Source organism: Brachyistius frenatus, unplaced genomic scaffold (assembly GCF_029030835.1).
Source record: "Brachyistius frenatus isolate BFR_SWC_R1_liver_20210118 unplaced genomic scaffold, ASM2903083v1 Contig_22, whole genome shotgun sequence".
NCBI classification, from domain to species: domain Eukaryota; kingdom Metazoa; phylum Chordata; class Actinopteri; family Embiotocidae; genus Brachyistius; species Brachyistius frenatus.
In genome coordinates, this window is record NW_027210621.1 from 3,713,337 (window position 1) to 3,735,121 (window position 21,785).

At 41.7% G+C, this 21,785-nt stretch overlaps 2 protein-coding genes across 4 annotated transcripts in view; both read left to right on the top strand.

Annotated features, from left to right (window-relative positions):
- Positions 1 to 84: 84 nt before the first annotated feature.
- trim105 (tripartite motif containing 105) lies at positions 85 to 5,519 on the top strand. 2 transcript variants are annotated; one of them, XM_069696959.1, is made up of 7 exons: positions 85 to 172; positions 692 to 1,055; positions 2,608 to 2,703; positions 3,328 to 3,555; positions 3,730 to 3,743; positions 3,881 to 3,996; positions 4,195 to 5,519. In XM_069696959.1, the coding sequence occupies exons 2-7, from the start codon at positions 750 to 752 to the stop codon at positions 4,752 to 4,754; spliced, it is 1,320 nt and encodes a 439-aa protein (XP_069553060.1). In that variant the 5' UTR covers positions 85 to 172; positions 692 to 749; the 3' UTR covers positions 4,755 to 5,519. The 2 variants fall into 2 exon arrangements, with proteins under 2 accessions (XP_069553060.1, XP_069553061.1); XM_069696960.1 differs by having other exon boundaries at positions 105 to 172; positions 714 to 1,055.
- Positions 5,520 to 10,575: 5,056 nt separating this feature from the next.
- The window catches only part of flt4 (fms related receptor tyrosine kinase 4), a 43,159-nt gene continuing 31,949 nt past the window's right edge, over positions 10,576 to 21,785 (top strand). For both annotated transcript variants that reach the window (XM_069696961.1, XM_069696962.1), the window contains exon 1: positions 10,576 to 10,937. In XM_069696961.1, coding sequence (XP_069553062.1) covers positions 10,880 to 10,937 — 58 coding nt within the window. In that variant the 5' untranslated portion in view covers positions 10,576 to 10,879. The remainder of the gene's footprint in view (positions 10,938 to 21,785) is intronic.

Genomic DNA, 21,785 nt, shown 5'->3' on the forward strand with positions numbered 1-21,785 from the left:
GCTGTTTGCGGTGAAACATACGGACCAATCAAATGTGTCTTTGTGGTACGCACATGCGCAGAACTCGTGTACGTCCTGTTCCCAAACAGCAGCAGCTCGGAGGGACCATCAGAGAGCAGAGGGAGGGTCTTTGAAGTACTTTGGCTTCACTTTTCTCCGAACAACCGACAACGTAAGTTCATCAAAGTGTTACCTAAATATCGAGTGTAGTTACCACACTTAAAGCTTCATGTAGGTTTTGTTTTATGTCGCTTTAACAAGTTGTTTACAAGCACGCAGCTAAACGCTAGCACGCTCCAAGGCAGTGTAAAACCAAACAAACCAGCTGACCAAGCGTTGCTTTCTCAATACAAATCACAAGCTAGCTCATGTAACCTCGTGATATATCATCGGATTTCTACTGCTGGTCACTCAGATACACGTTTACGCGTCAAATGGCTGTCGTTTACACTTGAAATTAGGTGCCTGGTTTGAGCAAGAGAGAGGTAACTACAGGTAATCAGAGTCCGAAACAAAGGCAAACAAACCACTGAACCTTGATCCAGATTTAAAAGATGATTTACTCATGCGAGGAAGCTGTAGAATGTAAACTTGTTTATTTGTTGTTTATTTCACCTGACGACAAACAGACCTGTGACCCTGTAAACTGCCTGAAGGAGATTCGTGTCTCTGTGTTTCTTTCTCTCTCCAGACTTTTGCTTTCACTTCCTCAGTGTGGACAGAACTTGGAGAGGGAAGAACCCTTCACTATGGCTGCTGCTCCTCCTCCTCCTCCTCCTGCTGCTGCTCCTCCATCCACTAAAGACAGCCTGAGAGAGGACCTGACATGTGCGATATGCTGCGACCTGTTCCGGGAGCCTGTCATGTTGTCCTGTATGCACCACTTCTGCAAACTTTGCATCTCCAGGTACTGGAGGGGAACACTGGGGCCCGTAACCTGCCCGCAATGTCGCAAGGAGTTCAGCTCCAAACAGTTTCAAACTAACTACCTTGTGACAGCCATGGTGGAAAAGGTGCGGGCCACTACGTCAGACACTTACATCAAGAATTTAGAGGTGGGTTCACTGCTTTCGCCTCCACTTCATGTCCAAGCATCATCCTGCTGTACGTCTTCCACGCCTTCATTCTTGGCAACCTGTAAACTATTATTAAGTGTTTGGTAACCTTAAGCAAATAATGTTATGTTCCAAAGTAAACTGATCGAATACAAATGAGCAGTGTAGAGTTTTATAAACTCTTTCCAATCCTAATCCATATTTCAGTCCACATCTGTGTTTATTTCACTGTAGTTCGACCCTGAACATATCTCCCTTGAATTGCTTGAGCCAAAGTTCACCCTCCGCTCCCCTTTATATTACTTTGTGTGACAGGATATAAAACTTAAGCACAGGAGGGGGACCAGTAAACATGGCCAGAATAATAAAACCACCTATATCTTTTAATGCAATCTAATCTCAAAATCGCTGTAATAAACTGCACCTTTGTCACTCGTTATGTTTAATCGTTTTTCATACTGTGACAGAGAGGTGTTTATCCAACTTTATGATTGTTTTTACACAAACAGTTGAACATTTTTGGAATTACACTTATCAGCTGCCTTCCCAAGAGTTAGATAAGGATTGTTGTTTTTTCCAGCAAATATAAGCCTACAACCAGTAAACTTAGTTTAGCATAAAAGTAAAAAAAAATAATTCCTGAAGTCATAAAGACTTATTCACAGGGCTATTTCTTTGAAGGGTGCAGTGGCTTCTTGGAGTCTTTGCTGGTTGCCTTGCAACCTCATGGTCATAATAAGACTTCAGGAAAGCAAAAGAATGTATGAATTAAAACTTGCATTTATTTTGTGATTATAAAGCAGGTCTGGGTGTTGCATAGATACTGTGAGTGTCAAAGCGCTCAGTCCACAGACAAACGCATACAACCTGTTTTCTGCAACTGTGCCATTTGGACTTTTGAAAGTCTGTGATGTCACAAACCCACGCTCCATCGTGGAGCCAGCAAGCAACCAGAAAACGTGTAGCTGGTCTGGGCATGCGTCACTCCAAGAAGAGTCGGCAATCAGAGAGGAGGGTCGCTGATGTTAATAATGCGCCTCAAAGATACAGACACGAAACAGCCTGTACTTGGTAGAGCTCCTGAGAGAAGCTTAAGAGAGGAGATGTGGAAATATACTGAGATGTTTTTTGATACTTAAAACCACACAGTCTTTATATTCTACTGGATATGAAGATTACAAATAAAACACATGTAAACCCTAAAATATGAATCATATGAGGCTGCAGTTTGTGCTATTGTTGCATTAGATTGCATGAAATTATATATGTAAAACGCATGCGCACAGTCTTAGAAATAGTTTTGAACATAATGCAGTTGAAATCAGTAACACAGTAAAGTATATCCTCAGAAAGTGTGAGTCAGCACAAACAGTAAAAAATATATGTTTGGACAAAAGACTTCCAGGCAGCAGTTGTTATTGTAGGGCTGTTCTTTTCTGGTCATTCAGTCTTTCATACTTTTACAGTTACTAATGAGCTCCATGACTCTCTGCAGTCTCTCCTACTTGTAATGTTTCTGTCCTCACACTGCTTTGATTTTCATACTTTACAGAAACAACTGAAAGAGACTTTGGAGAGCCTTCGCCTGAAGAAGGAGGACTTCATCAACTGTATTCGCGGAGACAAAGAAAAGATGAATATCATAAAGGTAAACTGCTCTGGGGATCTGAAGGGATGGCAGCCCTTAACAGATAAGAATACACATGTCCTCCCTAATGGCTGTTTGCAGTATGTCCCTGTGCATATTTAGTGGTGTTTGCAGTCGTGGTAAGTGACAGTTTGTGCTTTGACATATGAAACACAACGGTCTTACGCTTGGGGAAATAAACGTCTTTCAAAACTCAGCTCTGCATGTGAAATCCTCTCCTCTTTGTAGTTGTATCTTTTCATGACAATAATGCTGCCAGCATTTTTCCTCAACAGAAACAGACACGGGCTGATGTGACAGATACAAAAATGTGTCCGGAGTGCGGGTGACAGATGGCAGATAGGAGCTGGGGTTTGGCTTTGTCCGCCCTGCTGATATGATGAAAAGGAAATCGTTCCCTGTGAAAAAACAGTCTGTTGTTGTTCAACACATGGACTTTTGATGCTAATTGAATCTTCATTACGTCTTGTTTGCATCGGTCTGTATTATACCAGCACTCTTCTGCAAGTTAATCAGAGCGTTAATGGAACAAGTACCATGGCAACATAAAGCGGGTCAATAAAAGCGTGGCGGCACATAGAGAATACCACATTATGTAACACCAGTCATTACTCCCCGCTTCAGAGAGCCACGGCAGATCTGCAGGCTCGTGTCAAAGGCGAGTTTAGAGCGCTCCATCAGATTCTGCATGATGAGGAAACAGGCCTGCTGGAACAGCTGAAGAGAGAGCAGGAAGAGGAGCTGGAGAAGGTGCAGCGCCACCTGGAGGCCTCAGAGCTGGCAGTCAGGCAGCTGGAGGACAACATGCGAGCGCTTGGTAGTGCTGCCCCTGACAACATCATACTGACTAAGGTGAGGAAGTCTCATGTAAACAAAAACGTTAAATGAGAACCGAATTTTGAAATTTGTTTATCACATTTGAGCTTTAAAAAAAAAAAAACAACCAGAGTATCTTCTAAATTCTGATTTTTGCGTAAGTTTGAAATATAATGTTAATGCGATTTTCTTTCATCTCCTTCTCACTAGCTCCCACAGATAAGGTAAGCATTCATTTCAGCGTTGTCACTGATCAGTTACTCTGTATTTTTGCACCTATCATGTGCTTATTTGATTTTTACTTCCATTAGTACTAAGAATGGATGATGAAGTTTTCTTTTTTCTTTTCTTTTTTTGACAGGCCATGCGTGCAGGTGGATGTTGCCCCGCAGTTTGATGTAAATGCTTTCAGCAACAAATACATGGCTCCATTGCAGTACATCACATGGAGAAGGATGTTCATGTTTTTGAAACCAGGTAATTTAACTCATTAAAATGAGTCGAGCTGAAAAGTGATTGTTCCCCCACAATGGGAGTAAATAAAGGAAAACGAGTGGATTATTGTCTGTGACACCATTCCTCCAATGAAAGGATCTATTTTCAATTTAAAATGCTGAGTATGAACACCGAAAATATTCTCAGTGTTATCATTTAATGAATTGTTTCACCCTAAAGGTCCTTCTCCATTAACGTTTGACATGGACACGGCTCACCCGAGCATCCATGTCTCCAGGGACAAAACGGCGGCAGTTGAATGTGACCTCATGACCCACTACCCGAACCACAACAAGCGTTTCCTCCAGTGTGTCAACATTCTGGCCGCCCAGGGCTTCCAGTCAGGTCGACACTACTGGGAAGTAGAAGTGGGCTCGAGCCCTAAGTGGGACCTGGGCGTTGCCTCCGAGGCGGTGGACAGGCAGGCTCGGATCAAGCTGAGCCCCGAAACAGGCTACTGGACTCTGCGGCTGCGTAACGGGAACGAGTACTCCGCCGGAACGCAGCCGTGGACGAGGCTGCACCTCGCATCTTCACCACAGAGGCTCGGGGTTTTCTTAGACTGCGACGAGAGGAAGGTGTCCTTCTACAACGCCGGCGACATGAGTCTGCTCTACTCGTTCACCAGCGGGCCGAGGGGCAAGGTGTTCCCCTTCTTCAGCCCCTGCATCACTGACAGAAGTCAAAAACCTCAGCCTCTGAGACTCCTCCACTACCCTCCTGTCGCTCTGTCTGGCTAACATGGCTGCACACAAACAAGAGCTGTTCAGCATGTAGGAGCTGTTACTTCACACATTGACCAAAGACCATTATCATTCCGCATTTGAAAGGCAGCACTGCCATTATTTGCACCATGATGCCATTTCACAATAGTTTCAGGCTGTTGTTTTGTTTTACGCACCAGATGCTGTTTTCTTTTTTTAATTTTCTGAAATTCATGAAATGTCATGAAAATTGCCATAATTACCATATTAAAATTTATATTGTATTGTAACCACTCTAAATAGGCTTTAAATGCATTATAGACCACTGTATTCTAGCTTCGATACATCAAAGTACATTTTATGACCTACTAGATCTACAACAAATATCTTGATAATCTAAATGATGGTCTCATCAAGTCAGACCATCTTTCACCTCACTTGGAAAAGGGTCTTGTAATCATCAGGTTAGTTATGAAATTATGATAAAGAAATTGTGCACTTTACTGGTAGATTTTATATGCGATTATATGGTTTACTTTTATTTTGGATGTGGTTTCCGCTCGGATGTAACGCTCGCCTTGATTGTTAATTACCTGTACATTCATTTCTATTCATTATATGTGCCTAATTTTAACGTGTATGTACTAGAGAGTAGACGTCTGTCTATGGAGAATGTTTTATATGGTGGTCATTGCACATCGTAGAAAAACACATGGATACATTATTTTTTATCATTTCCTGATTCCCCCCCAAATATTGTAAAACCTGATAAAACTAATAAACCAAATCACTTTTTCTTCCTTAAACAACCTCGGTCTTTGATTCTTCTCTGCAGCTGTGACACTACACACAGTCACGACCTGTGAGAGTTCAAAGTCGACCCTACTTGAAATAATCAAGGATGTTATTAAGCATCATCAAAGCAGAGCGCATGACTGAGCACAGGCTGATGGGAATTTCAAAGCAGTTAATGGGAGAGACAGTGAAGGGTTGTTGACTCTCCTGCACCTGGGCTGGAACTTTTGAATGCATGAGCCATCCCTGACACTTAAACTGCAAGAATAGGCGGATTCTCGGTTATCTTGACAAACACACAAGAGCACCGACGTCCTGTTTCCTCCTACCAGGTGAAAGGTCAGATAAACAGAGTGACAGTGAGGTTGCCTCTGGGCTTTTTGACAGGCGCACTAAAGCAGGATGCTGCTGCCTGCTTTTCTGATTGGAAAAGTGGCACAATGAACCACACCAGTGGGGGAACCATTGCTTTTCCTGCAGCAGCAGCAACATGGAACATTCATGGGTACACTCACAATGCCCTCATCGCTCACTATACACTGCTGTGCATTAATCATGCTGTTTAATCGTTATCTCAATGCAACACACCTGTCAGGCAGATGGATTGTTTTCACCAAAATTTGTGAACAAAATCTGAGAGAAATAAACCTTCTGTGAGCATAAAATAAATCTTACATCTTTCAAATCAACTCATTCGGGAGTGAAAACAACTGTTGTGTTTGTATTTTTGCATATGCACTGCAAGATTTTAAAAGACAGCAGGAGGAATGTTCTATTAGGTAGGTCACTGATAAACTCAAAATATCTCATCTTGTGTCTGTGTAGTTCCTCTTTTCTCTAGGAAGCTTTTTAGCATCTTTCAAGTGATGATTTTAGGTCTTAAAGCAGCATTAATCTCTATCTTTTTTTTTTTTTTTTTTTTGATAATGGGGGGGAAAGACTCATTGATATGTAGAGTTGTTTATTTGATAAACTCAGAAAATTATCATCCAACTCTGCTGTTCCCCTCAGCCCTCCAGACCATCTTCACATACCTAATTGATCTTTTTTTAATGGACAACTTAACGTCTTAAAAAAAACTTCTTTTTCACCTTATTTGGATGAGCAAACACTTGATACTTCTTGAAACTGCCTATCGATAAAGATGATACGACAAGTCACAAAAACAGACCCAAGAGCACAGCTCAGACAAAAAGCAGTGAGACAAAAATCTAGTCAGGCAGAAAAGAACAATGTCGCAGAGTCCAGAAAGAGGACCTGAACACTGAAATGCATTTAGACAGTTTGAAGGTAAGTGGAAATGAACCGGTATATATACTAGGAGACTGATCAGAGGACGGGAAACAGCTGAGCAGGTCAGTCGGGAGGAGGGGTAGATCAGGTGGTTCTATTGGCTGGTAGGTCAGGCAGGTGGGAGTGGCACGGTCTGAAACTACAGCTAAATAAAGGGTCTGAAACAACAGCATGAACAACAACAAGACTGAATGAATGAGCAGACCGAAACCCCAAAACATGACATGTCAAATAAGTTAAAACCACATCAGTCACATAGAAAAAGTAAGTATACTGCTATGATTAATTAAAATTCATAAAATCATTATCTAGATTAGAACCCACAGAGGGAGTGACCAGTGCTTATTTTAGTTAAACTTCTGACGTTGACGGTCTGGTGTTATCTTTGCTATTGAAGTGTGTGGTGTCTTCATGTTCGGATCGAAATAAATCTTTAAGGTCCACAAAAAAAAAAAAGGTTGTCAATGCCTATGAGTCTAGCAAGAGATTTAAAGACATCTCCAAATTATTTGAGATCATTCCTCTGTAAGGAAGTAATCTATAAGTGGTGCAAATTTTAAACATTCGCAAGTTTGTCCAAGACTGTTTGTTCAAGCAAATTCAGGCCAAAAGCTGTATGATGCAAAAAGATGTGTCCAAGAACCCAAAAATTTCATTATAGGATCTGCAGGTAACTCTCACAACTGTTAATGTCAGAGTCTCTACAGTCAGGAAGAGATTGCACAAATCTGACCTGCATGGGGTGTGCGAAGAAAAAAGGCTTTTGCAGTCCAAAAAGAACGTCAGAGAAACATTACAGTTAGCCAGTGAATATATCAGCAAAAAGTTTTATTTGGAATAGTATGCTCTTGACAGACAAATTGTTGTGCCACAGTACCATGTTTGATGTAGGCCAAAGGCAGCTTTTCCAGAGAGGAACCTCAGACTAGCTGTGAAGCATTATGTGGTAATATCGTGGTATGTGTGCTTTGCTGCCTCAGGGACTGGCAGCATGCAGTCATAGATTCAACTATAAACTCTGCATCATATCAGAGAGTACTTTAAGATTGTTTGAGGCCACCTGCTGATGCCGAACTGGGAGTGGACCTCTCAACAAGATAGTGATCCTAAGTACAACTACAAATCCACCAAGGATTGCCTCAAAAAGAAGTGGAAGGATATGGAATGGCCAAATCACAGCCCAGATTTAAAAAAAATAATTAAAATGTTGTGGGAAGAATTTAAATGAGCACAAGAAAACCCCGCCCCAAACAGCAGACAAAGTTCAAAACCAGCTCATAAACAAAAAGCCAAATATTCATCTGGAGTTGGTGAATGAATATTGCAACTATGTGTGGTGTGCAGACATATAACTCCCATTGTACTGTAAATGTCTGTTGGATGTGTATATAGGCAGCCATTTTACATAGACATTTACTCTGTATGGCGTTAATGTTGTGCTGCTCCCAAGCGGCCAAATAATCAATTCAAACATGTTAAGAATAATTTGAATGTGAAAAGTTTGAGTTAAAGGAAAGAAGTCAAATGTCAGGTCCCAGTTGTTTCATCATCAAAGATGTAGTCCAGTCGCAATCCACCCAGAGATACAAGTCACGGCTAATTAGCTGGTAAATAATTTATATGTAAGAGTGTTGCTCCTATAGTTGGGGAAGCTTTCATAACTACTGAACAATGACATGACACACAACTGATGAGACATTTTGACTGCTACGATCAAAACAGAACCAAAGACTCTTTCGAACAGTGACAGATACTTCAAAGTTACCAAAGTGCAGTTCAGCGCACAGGCCCATGGGCATGAACTGAGAGGGAGCGAGTTTGCATGCTTGCTCCACATCCTTCCTATGATAGTAATTGTGGAGCTGTAGTCTGTTTCCTGACCTGAGGATGGGCCGGATGAAGTGCTAGCACTTCAAGGCCAGGTCCTTGAGTCCTCAGTTGTCTCTCAGGAGCCAGCAGGATTATAAACTCAAACCTTTTCATCTGACACAGCATAGGCCGTCGTGCTATCCCGCATTAGAGCTAATGTTTGTTATCACCGAGTGGCTCATGTGTGCAGTTTCTTATTAAATTGGCCATTCAAGTGTTTTTGTGCAATTATGACATGATCTGCTATATTCATAATGAGATTTGGTAACTCCCTGGACAAAGCTTTGCTAGCCTATCAACACGATTTAGAGTGTTTATTTTCCTCTGAAGCTGAGGGCGCTGCCGGGTTGCAACCAGGGGAACATTTTAATTACAACCATTCAATCACAACATTGTGTTTTAGGGTCAGCGAGGTGGCCTGCCGTGAGGGATCTGGGGAGAAACACATGCCCACAATAACATGCATCCTTTGACTCTCTGTTATTTCACACACTCTTGATGGTAGGTTCTTCATAGCTCAGAAACAACGGAGAATAACAACATGTGCATGTCAAGGAAAAATATTTTCTCTCATCCGTCTTATCGACAGCTGCTGTTTGATGGGTGAACTGATGTTCAGCAGCTCTGAAGGCACCTTAGAAAGGAGTCTGGACGATAGCAGTATTATTGTTGTAATGGATTTCCAAGTGCAGATACAGCATATTGATTTAAGAGCATGCCCCTGGTGCTGGAAAGTAAAGCTGTCTGGGATTGATTACACCGGCTTGAATGGGCATGCTGGTTTTTCTGTGGCTCCGTAAGAGGTTTGACCGACCCTCGAAGCACACCACTGCACCTGAAACTCCATCTGTGTGGGTGCTCAAACTCCCACAAGTGCACACCTCTGTCGTACCCTCTTTAACTTGTCTGAGCCTGTATGGTACACGGGTGTTCAATTTTCCAAAATCCTCTCCCTGCAAAATAAAACAGGGCTGCTCGCAGCTCGCTAAGGGCATGTCGTCCTCCTAGTACATGGTTTTCATTCACACTCCAAGGAGTCCCTGAGGAGGATGGATGTGTGGGTGGAGGGGGTTAACAGGGTTTGGACAAGGCTGGAAGAACTCAGTTTCATTGAAGCCATCACTACATCTGACCCTTTGCATGAATAATTACAGACTCTTCATAGAAAGGCACTCCCAAAACTTAGCTCAGGTTGTGATTGTTTAACATGAGGAATAATTTGTGTTTGCAAGACCAAAAGATATCTTTTCTTTACATCAAATTACAGGCGGATATTTGACCCCAACAGATAAAACTGCACTGACATTTTGGTGTCAGGAGGACCTTTGAATTATAGTGTAGGTATATGATTTTGTAGATTAAAACTGGTTGAGCAAAAGGAGAGAACATCATGTGAGATTCTCCTAATGTTCCCCCAGAGGCTGTGTCTTTGCTCCATCTCGTTCACTACCTGTGGCGACACTGTCGTATTGCTGTGGTGGCTTTGTGAGAATCTCTGATGGTATTAGGATTACCCGCTGAGCTACTTAGGTGTCAGGATGTCTTTAGAGGCTTCTGAAAAAAACATCCCAAAAATGAGAATCTATATCAAACAGATTTGTAAAAAAAAGAAAAAAAAGAAAAAGGAAATCCACAGCTACAGAAGAGCATCTGCAGTCTTCACGCTGCCCTTTCCTTAATCAGCCCCACAATGTATTATTACTGCAAGTCTGTAACATATAAAACGAATGGAGTCTTGCAGGGGGGAAATTAGTCATGGATTTTTAGGAGAACCCCTACCCCCTCCCTACACACACCCCCACCCACCAACACTCACTCACACCCCTTCAATTCAGCTTGTTTTATGAACTGGGTGGGTGGCTGTGCTTGCGCTCCAGTCACGAGCAAAGGAAAGGGAAATCATTGTAAATCCCATTCAGTGCCTGATGCATCCTTTTGACAAAACGAAAAAAAAAAAAAACACGTTTTGTTTTTTTACCCTGACCTCTCTGTGCATAGTAGCCTACAGACAGGCATCGCTCGGTCGAGGCTCACCTGAGTTTTTTTTTTACCGCACCATTCACGGACCTTTCATTCAAATCACCTTCCCAGCGTCTCCACCGGCGTAAAAACCAACGAGCCCCTGTTGTTGAGTCCTCTTATTTTTTCTTATTTTTAAAGAAAAATCCTCAGGCTTCTGAACTTTCTGGACCGGAGATCTGGAGATGAAGACAGATTATACGCTTTTCTGTCGGACTTGGATTGGAATAGTGTATGCTTCAGGTGAGGAGACTTCAGTGAGTTTGAAAGTTTTGAGCGCACAACTTTTCATCACGGGAAAGGTCGAGCTGGCTGTTTACACTGATCTGAGCTTTTATTCTGAAATGGTTAAAGATTGTTTCTTTGTTAAAACGAAGCCAGGAAGATACTGTCTGCGCAATTATTTATTTTAAATGATAAACCAAATTCCTACTTTAAATCTTATGCGTCATATTCAGTCAGACGCTTCAAGTATTTTACATGTTCCTTTGAATTCCTTCTGATCCTTCCTGCAGTGCATATTAATGTATATCCTCCATTCATCTCTCATAAATAACTGAAAGTTTGCCTGTTTGGCTCTCAGTATGGGACCGAGTTAATAAGGAGCCTAGTGGCAGTCTCAAAGTCCACATGCAGATAGGCACTAGAGGGAGGCATGCTGTTGTTGTGCTTGATAACGAGGCAGCTGTTAATTGATGATGCTATACAACTCATGGGGAGAAATACTAGCAGGTTGTGCTGTATTGAGTTAGAGTGACTTTCCATCAGTTATGGATGTAGGTCACATTGGGAGGAGAAACCTCACTGATCTAGACTGGGCTGCCATGTGGGGGTGGGGGTCTCTTCCTATCTCCCTAAGTGGTCTTTTCAAGGAACCTTATTTTTTGTAACTCAAAGAAAGCAGTCTGATGTGCCTTTGTGTGGACTTTGTTGTCACTTGTATGTCCAGAAAATCCATGAAATAAGTAGGCTACTTGATGGACTTTTGTTTGCACAATTGAAATCAGATACTTGATGCCCCTCTGACCGACTTTGCTGCCATATAGTATGGCTGAATTTTTTCCCCCTGCAGATTTACACAATGAGTGAATGTGTATGTTGGAGCTCATCACTGATTGCTGTCAAACAGCTGTTCATAAAGATCAGGGAATACTTTTGTGAGGGGGCAGTCGCCATATGGCTGCCCAAATCATAACTCTGGGGAGGACGGATGGCTCTTTTTATAGATAACACTGAGCTGTGCTGGGTGGGTCACTTCCATTCAGATAAACAGGGGAATTACAGCCCTCAGTTACAGTAAAAATGATGACTCATAGTGATGATAGATTTTATGATGTGTGACAATGTGTTTTTAACCTGGTCACATGTTCTTTAGCGGCTCTATCCAAACTTTTGCGGAACCCAAAACAAAGAGAAAACTGTCATTAAGCCACAACTTGTACCTTGGAGTTGTAAAGCTACGTCAGACATTCCTGTCATCACACAAAAGTAAAGTGCTTATTAGCATATGTGCAGCGTTATTTGTCAACAGACTTATTTGCAGGGTGTAGATTCAACCATATGCAGCCTCCATCTTTCTCAAACTGATGCTGGAACCCTAAAAGAGAGACAGAGTATCTCAGAATGATCTTTGAGGCAGAACGCTTCATATCAGAGGCTCCCATTTTTTAAGTGCAGCCTCACAGCAGGAAGGGTCTGAGTGCCACATAGAGAGGGGAGAGGAAGATGACATGTTCTGGCTCAGTATTGCTACTTTTTGAAAAGCATTCAGACTGAAATGAATGTGAAATTTGAGTTATGGTTGGATGTTTTATATATATATATATATATATATATAATAATGTCTTACTGAGGGTTAAATATGTTATTGACATACCTCAGTTGTGCAATTCATGCAAAATGTTTCTTGTCTTCTTTCCCTCATGAATTCAGAGCATGACACAACTCCAAGACGGTGAGGACGGACTTTGAGCAGAGCAATTTACCTCTTGTCTACGATTGTCTGACTTTTGAGATCTCTCAATGAATAATTTAGGTCACAAGTCTTGTTTTAGACGGCTAAATACGATCTAAAATGCCCTTTGTCTTTGGTCTAAAGAGTTTTCTTAACCCTCTTCGCCCCCAGCTCCCCCCACCCCAAATTTCTTTCAGCTTAATACAAATGTGTGACATTAAAAAGACACTTCTGAACCTGATGCAAACATGATGACAGCACTGGCTTGGCATTATTATGATAAGAAGGGGAGAAAGAGGGAGAGTGGATTGTAGACCTGTCAGCCCAGAAGTCATTGTCATTTTAAGCGGGGAGAGGATATAATTTACGCAGCAGCTGCATTTATAAAGCTTGAAGATTTCACCCCGAGCCATTTTTTACCATCTTCCTGTCACGCTCTGTCTCTGGTTTGAATTACGGTGGGTCCAAAACATTTATCACACAACTACAGAAATGCTGTCTTATTTAAGAAAGAGATCATGACGCAACTTTGCCGGTGTAGGATACTATTGACATGAATTGTGAGTCACTGATTGATTCAGCTCCTCATAATTTCCTTGTTTTTGTTGCTGCATAATTAGCTGTTGAAACCCTGCAGTAAAAAAAAAGCTGCATATGAAAGCAGTGAATCCTTTTTTTAAGCTGAGCTCCAGAGCCAAATGATCTTTGGCTTCCTCTGGGTCTTGGGTACTTGGTGTTGATATTTCTTTTAGCAATGTTTTCTGTACGCATACCTCTGCTTGATCAGATCATCCCAGAAATCTGACTCTCCACTCAGGGTATTATTCTAGTTGTCCACTTGTAGAGGTTGAGTTGTTTTAGCCAACAATAGCCCCCCTATTCTCAGTGCTGATCTCGGGATACAACCTCAGGACTCTGAGGAGCGGACCCGCCGTGTCTGTCCTTGAATATCTTGTTCTATCAGCTGGAGAGCAGCTTGGATGAGAGAGGAATGCCGCCGCTGCTGCTGCTCCGTGTGGGAAGGTTTCTGCAGTAAAGTCCAAATAAATAGGGAGTCCGGTGGCTCACTCATCACCGGCATGGGGCGGCGAGGCCCCATTGGGCATTTGGACGTCTGGTCACTCACTTTCTCATCATGCTAAAGCACCGACACCCCAAGTATGACTGGAGCTGAGAGATAAGCTCTTTCAACACCAGGAATCTGCAGCACAGGCCAAATATGTGTTGAAGTCAGTGGTAGATAGTTGATGAAAACCATCTGTGGCATTTTTGTTTTCATATTTCTGACCCCTCCACGTTTTCTATGCCCAGTTTTTAGCCCTGCCAGTTGCATGGCTGTGTGACAATTGGTTGATCCACCACTTGACAGTCATTACAGTTTGTATAGACACGACTCTTCTGGTAGTCCTGGGACTTTTCCTGTACCTTTCTGACTTAAGTTAAAAGTCTTGACAGCTACACCATGAAATGCCAAAATACTCATGAAGCAGAGAGGATGAATCCAAAGAACTTTAGTGATTATCCAACTCCTCAGTGGCACTACCCTGAAGTTCACATTTTATGTTTTGATGAAAATATCTCACCAACAATTTTGGGTTAACAAAATAAAACAACATAAGAAAAGCTTTTGTCATCTTAGTTTTACAAACTGTTTTAGGTAATGTGTGTCAATTTAAGTTGCTTGGTGACCTCACCTACGGTAAGTAGGTGTATGTACTCACTGCTGAGACTGTTCAGTTCTACAAACTCATTCAACCTTGTACGCTCGACTCGACTTGGCTGATGCTGATACCAGTTCTCATACTCGCTGCCCCTACCTCTTCCTGTAAACCGTCAGCCTTTACACCAGAGAATACCAAACAGTCCTCTAAAATGTTGCTGCCTGCAGACTTTGTGAAGACTTGCTGTTGCAGTTTGGTTGATAGTTAGACAATTTTTTTGTTCGTTTTTCTGCAGTTTGATTTTAACGTCATTAATATCTCTTCTACTGTCATGATACAACATTCATACAAGAGGGCAGATGTTTTATCACTATGAAAATAATACACACAGAATCAACATAATTATCACAGTTCGGTATCTAAAAACACAGAAAATAATCTTGCGTACAGCTACAAGCTCAGTTGTCAAGATGGCGCATAGCGACAGTGGGAACAATGAACATTTATAATTTGCTTGCACACAATACTCAAAATTAGTTGCTGCATCTTTGAGATCCAGAATCAGTATACTAACATGAAATAACACTCAAATGACCACGTTGGAAATCAGACTTCACATCTGTTAGCTGGCCCTTGTAGAGAGGCGATAGATGCTGTAATTATTTAAATACAGAGATAAAGGTGTTACTCTTGGTTGCTCCCCTGAGGAGTAACAGAAATAGTTTGAAGAAAGTTTAAATTCTGTCTCTTTTTCCTCATCCATGAGCAGCAGGCACAATTACAGTATTAAGTGGGTGTGAATGCCGGATTACTGAAGTTGTCTGACACAACCGGCCCCCAATTTCAAAGCTGTTAAACCATCTGATGAAGCGTAATGGCTGCTTTGGGGTTGTCACGATGCCAGAGCTTTCTGCTTGAGCTGCCACAACACAAGACAATTAAGTGTTTGTACAATTATTGCCCCTTATTGTGGCACGTAACCTCCCAGCATCTTCAGAATCAATATAACTGCTGTTTTTCACTGTTAGAGTCTCACTTGCCTGTTAAATTATGAGTTGTAGAAAGAGAGTGACAAAGTCCTTTCAGAGCCACCTTTTCATGGTCATTTTTAGTGTCCCTACTGTGCAAATGAAATGTTCACATCAGCAGGCTCCTGTTTTTCTCTGTCTCCTTTGCATTCTTAAAACATTCTCCCACACTTGGAATAATTGCCATGCAGAGGAGGTTTAACATATTGATTTTCTTCCTATCTCTCTCTCTCTCTCTGTCCTTTCAATCACATCCCTGAGTTTCATATTGTAGTCAGCACCAAGACAGTGTTCAAGTGATGCTTTGCTCGCTGAGTACTTGAACTATGACTCTGAGAGTATAAAACCACCCATGAAGAGGTGCACAATCACACATAAAAGTGCTTTTACCTGGCAGGTGAAATAAATTATATGATTTGGAAAACATTTTTTTTTTATGTCCAGCTTAAATGTTGGCAAGCCAGTCTGAGTTACATTTCATCTGACAGGGAGACAGGTTGACCAACAAATTAGAGAGTCCAAAGGGGTTTTGAATTCACAGCTGCATATTTGTTGCCTTTTATGAATTCTCTTGCTAATGCAAAACTAATTGCATGAGATTCCGCTCCCATAATCGCAGATGAAAAGACATTTATTGTAAGCAGTGTTGTCAGACAACAGGGACGACATTGCTTTGTGGCATTTATTGTCTGATAAGTCGGCACATGTTTTGGAAGCAGAAACTAGATCCTGGGACACGGTGGCTTTAACACAGTTATTACAACACCAAAGTGCCAAACAAGCATCATTTAGACCAATAATCAGTTTAACTAGAACCACCGTCGCTATTACTTTTAAATTGCTGCTCAGTCTCCGGCAACTGTGTGCGTATAGGGTTGAGTCTGTGTTGTACATCAGTGGTCACTCATACCTCTTGCTATACTGCGGAGGTCACTCGAGGTTCATGGGAAAGAGTCCATTGGCAAAGCCTGAGGAAATTGCCAGCTTCCCTCCCTTAAGGCATTCAGCACCATAATTGTTGACCTGGTACTCCCTACTTTGCCCTTGTTTTCTACGGCATCTTAAGCTGCCGCAGTGATTTAGGTCACTGGAAGATCAGACAGAGCAGCAGAGACTTGTTTATGGCCTGAATCTCCAAGAATTAAGTAACAAGCGCAGTAATCGGGCTCCTCAAAGTTTGGCCTTTAAACAGCCGCACCACAAGTTCTAGGAGTATGCAAGTCATCACAGCAGACATGGATTGTGCTAATCTTTGGCACTTGGTTGTAATTTTTTTTTTTTTTACAGCTTGGTTGTAAAAATATATTTTAGATTTTTCCCAACAGAAATGTAATTGCCAGGAGCCAGGGCAGAGCATGTACCAGAATGTACTCAGTGGCGGAAGCAATTTCTCAGCGATAAAAATCATGATGAGCAAAAACACAACTTGCCACAAAGGAAGAGCTTGAGCTGTCCTGTGTGCCTGTGAGGCAGGTACAGGAAGATTTTGTCAGGGACAGCAGTTTTAAACATAGGAAGCTGGCCCAGATGGCTCGTCGCCGCATCCTAAATTGTGCCCCCCTCCTCTAGCAGGATGTTGGAAGTGCCGGTCTCCCCCAATAGTGGAGAGGACAGGGACATAGTGGATGTCGTTCTCCTCCGTAGTAACAATGAAATCAAAGCCGGACTGCCAGTCAGTCCGTCGCCTGGCTTTGGCCTGGCCTTGTGTCCAGATGACAGAGGAAGTGGACTTTATTTCTTTCAGAGAGTGAGAGAGATGGAGAGAGAGAGAAGCTGTAGCCTGAGGCTTGCTGACTCCACATCCAAAGAGCAGGTCTGCTCCGTGGCCTGCTGGCCTCCTGTCCCTCGCCAGATACACATGGCTATTTCAGAGTGCTCCAGCTTTGGCCCTATGCCAGATACTGTGTCACTGAAGTAACTGTGTAGCACTGCTGTCACTTAAACGTTCATTAACCTTAACCCTCCCCCCCCTCCAGAAAATCCAGTTATCACATTTGCTATTTCATTCAAGTGTGATTTTTACTTTAACCGTGTGAGTTTAAGGGAAGTCGCAGCTGTATAAGAATTCAAGTGGTTTGTAGGCACTTTACTCATTTATACGGTATTTAACCACACAGCAATAGCACCATGCATTATCATAATTACTAAATCTGGAAAAACATGTTTCTTTATTTTTCAATGAGTTCCCCGTCGCATCCTTTCTGCCAAACTGAGACTCCGAGAAAAGCTTTATTTGTTTCCACAAGGTTCCTCTTTTCCTGTTCCTGTCATGTGACTGATCAGAGACAAAACTACAGAGGAGCATGGAAAACACTGACGGTAAAGTCGTCATCGCCGTCCATGAAAAAGGGAAGTAGGAGAAGTGTGAACGTGATAAAGAAAACAGGAAATTTGCGTGCAGTGAGAAACACTGCTCTGCTTTTCACACCGGCTTTAATGTGCCCCATGTCGTACCCACGGAGAGAGGAGCCTTCGCCTCTGTGCTTACCTTTAATTACTGTCTGCCTTGCATCTGTCTGCTTGTCAGAGAAGCGTTACATTTTTAATTGGCTTAGAGTGTTTTATGGCATTCAGACTTCTTACCCTCTGTGTGCGTATGATTTATCTAGTCAGCAGGTGTCCTCCATATATCGGCTAAGAAATCCGGTTTCTGTGCTGCCTAAATGTGACGAGACCCACCAGCACGACCCAAGAATTGAGCTCCTCAAATGGATCATGTAAATGCATATATGCGGAGACATTTAAATGGGTGAAAGATCTGCTATATAGATGACTGGAGTCCTACTGACTTGGGCCATTATACTGTTCACTTTGTCATAGCACAATACTACATTTGAAAATGCCTCTGTAACTCTGTAGCTACTTTTAGTTTGAATATTTTTGTATTTCTTGCATAATAATGTATAATGCAGCAATTATTGAACTAATACAGCATGAAAAAAGCCACACTGATGTAGTATGAATTTTCTGTTCACATCTAGCCATTAGGAGGGTCAGCAGGAGTGGAAACAAATGATTTGAGACACTCATTTGCTTGATTAATGTATTTCTCCTGCAATTTAGAAACAGAGGGATACAGTAGACTTTGCAGTTTTCCTGTTTCATTATTTAGTAGGAATATATCCTCTGCATGTTTGATAGGATGCAGCACAGATGTGAGAGCAGAGACAGACAGGATGGCATGCACCGAAGGTCCCAGGCTGGATTCGAACAGGGACGTTGCAGTTACATTGTATGCATTTTATAGTATGCGTGTTATTGTGCAGCTTTAATTGCAAACCATAAGCATGACAAGGGACATTAATCATCATCACTGTGCATTAACACACATTAACATTTTTCAGAACTATTAATTTCACATTTTATTATATCTCAGAAGTAAATTGTTGCAATATACTTGGAAGCAGCAGCGTTTTGAACTTTTTTGGTATCCTGACCCCTCAAACCTTAACAAACAGCTACTGGGGATGTCCTCATGCAGTTTACACATTTCAGCTGACAAGCAACCAGCCGCGCATCTTCCCTCGCTGTCAACCAGGTATGTGAGGCCGACACATTAAAAGTGCAGCGTAATGTTCGGGCTGAGTGAATATTCACAATTGTCCTTGAAAAATCCTGACTTCTGGCACTCCGCTAACACACAGTATATACTGTACATTTGGCACTTACATCACTGCAGAGGCATGCAGCCCAGAAAAGGCAAAAAGACCAGCTGTGCGAACTCATGTGTCCGATGTAACCATCCCTGTATGATCTATGTCACATAGTTGGCATGTTTGAAAACAAGACCAACCAAACAGTTCTTACTGCCTCGTCTTTATCTGAATTACATTTCACCAACTGAAGCATTGATAATTTCCTCTCTTTTACTTGGTGTTTGTTTTCTGCAAGATTCATGTTTTCTTGGCAGAGCCAGCTGGACCTGGTGCAGGACCACACATTACTCCCACAGTGAGAATGGGTTTTTAATGGGATGTGCTCAGTGAGCTGTCTCTCTGATACAAAACCATGTCAGATGACTGTCAATGAAGAGTTCCTCTCTGTAATTGTTGAAGTCAGAATTTAATTAATTTAACAGTCCCTGGTGATCAGTGTCAGATACTGAGAACCCAATGAGCTTAAACACAAAGTTTATAAAGTCATTGGCATCACTGTCACTCAGCGTTTGAAAACTTAGGAAATTAGATGTAGAATTAATGCTTTGCTGTCAGAGACTGTTAAGGCAGCATTTATCTTTCTGAAATATTTTACATGTCTAAACTTTTGTGTTTATATCGTGTGTAATCACTTGATAACAGAAGGAGTAAGCCAACTTGGAATTGTTGTGCTTTATCTTTGTAGGTTAAAATGTGATGCTGCTTTTTTGTTGGTAGAGGCTAATCACCCAAAGCTGCTTCTTATCTCTGCACCACCAGCTGGAATGCATGGGAAAAGAGGGGGACCGAGCTCAAATATGTTTTTGGCTCGCTGCCCATGTTCGCATTTGTAAGGTGGTTGTCAACGAGCCGATCCCCATCCGTTTGAGATTTTTTTAGGCCAAGGAATCATTTTTAAATCGTCCAAGGTTGTTTCTGTCTCATGCCGTTTGCAACAGAAGATTATCTGCTAAAAGTGAATTGAACAAGGGGCCCTACCAGTGGTTTGAATGCTCTATCACATTTCCAACAAAAAAAAATTCATACCTCACAGAAATGAATGGAAACCAGTGGCTGTGTGTAATGTTGGAAAAACACATCATCCGGAAGCTTTTATTCAAAAATGGTCTGCATAAATGTAACTTTAATACAAACATGAGCTAATGCCGATTTACTTGTATATAATAGAAGAAAGAAAATAAAGTTTGAACTCGACATCACTTTTTCTCATTGAAGGTGCAGCTTCATGTAAAAAAGGGCATCACAGTCTCATTAAAAAAAAGAGTTCACAGCTGCAGCTCAGCTTACTCTCTGTCCCCCAACATGACCGCCCTCAAGCCCAATCTGTTGTTCAGAAACAAAGCCCATGCAATATATTGTGACTGTTAACCTTTTTGTCCTTCACAGTGTAATGCACATTAAGATAAATGGGCTAACAGAGTGATAACAGCCATAACAATCTGTCATGAGAAGCAGCATGAAAGGTCACAGACAGAAAATGTGTTTATTATCAAGACAAGATATGCTATCAGCCACAAACGTCTATGGATTGATGGGCTTTGTTTTCTTTCGCATTCTCTTCACATGACAGTATATTGGAGCAACGTGGACTTTTAATGGTGTTTGACAGAATGCAAACAATTACAAATGGGATTATATATTTTCTAAACCATTTATGTATCTGACAGGCCTTTATATCTGGTGTCTCAGTTTGGAAACTGAGTGTATACATTATGGAGAGCATCCATATGGAAGATATTGACATCTGGCATGAAAGATTTTTATCATTGTGAAACAGGGTGAAAGAATCAGCAGCTATGGAGCTTCATGAATGAGATCACCTACAAGCCATAGAAATGCACCCTTCCCACCTCTCATCAATCTGAAGTGTCCAAACAGCAGGGAGGTCGGTGGCTGTTTTGGCCTGCAGTCATGTATAACCCAGCGCTCAATAACTTATGACTTCATGGCACCTCCTTCAGCAATTATTAGAAAGCCTCTTAGGATGTGAAATAAAGTATAAGAGATCTGATGTCTTGATAAGTAATGTGTGTCCTTGAACACACCCTGGAAAAAGCCTGATCTGTGAAATATTTTTCTAGATTTCAACAAGCCTTTAGCCTTACTCTGTGTGGGCGTAATACCCTCTTTGCTCTCTGGTGTGAGGCACTCTGGTTGTAGAGTAATAGACATGTCTACTGTATTTTGTAGCATTTCAAATAATCAAAACTGAAGTCTTCCCTTTAGAGTAAATGTTTCCTTCCCAGGTTGCCCCCACCCACAAATCCATCTCCAATATCTTGATGTTTTATCTCTCCGGGCGTGTCAGTCAGTCATGACATTTCTAAAATATTTACAATTTGCATTCTGTCTGTCAGTGTGCCATCTCTCAACAGATTGTGAGGCCAGCATCCATCACTGAGGCTCAGTAGGGATTTAGCTTACAGCTCATCACTCAGTCTGTACATGTAGCACAGGGTAAAAATAATGTTAGTTCAGCCTGTTTACAGGATTCTTCTATATGTTTCCCCTTGATTTTCCTTCAAAGATATTTTCAATCGTGGTGCATTTACTGGTGTACTGAATATAAATGTGTAGCAATTTGTCTGTCTTGTTTCGGACTAGATCCTTTATCTTTGTGTAATCACTGTGTGTACTTTTTTTTTTTATGGTGGTGTAAGTCACAGACTTTGATGTGGTTGAGAGGTTCTAGTCCAGGGTTGGTTTTTTTCCTGAACCCTAACCAAGCTTTGTTTTGCAGTGTGGGTTCCCACCAAGCAGCAACGAACAGTGATGTCACCCATTGGTTTGTG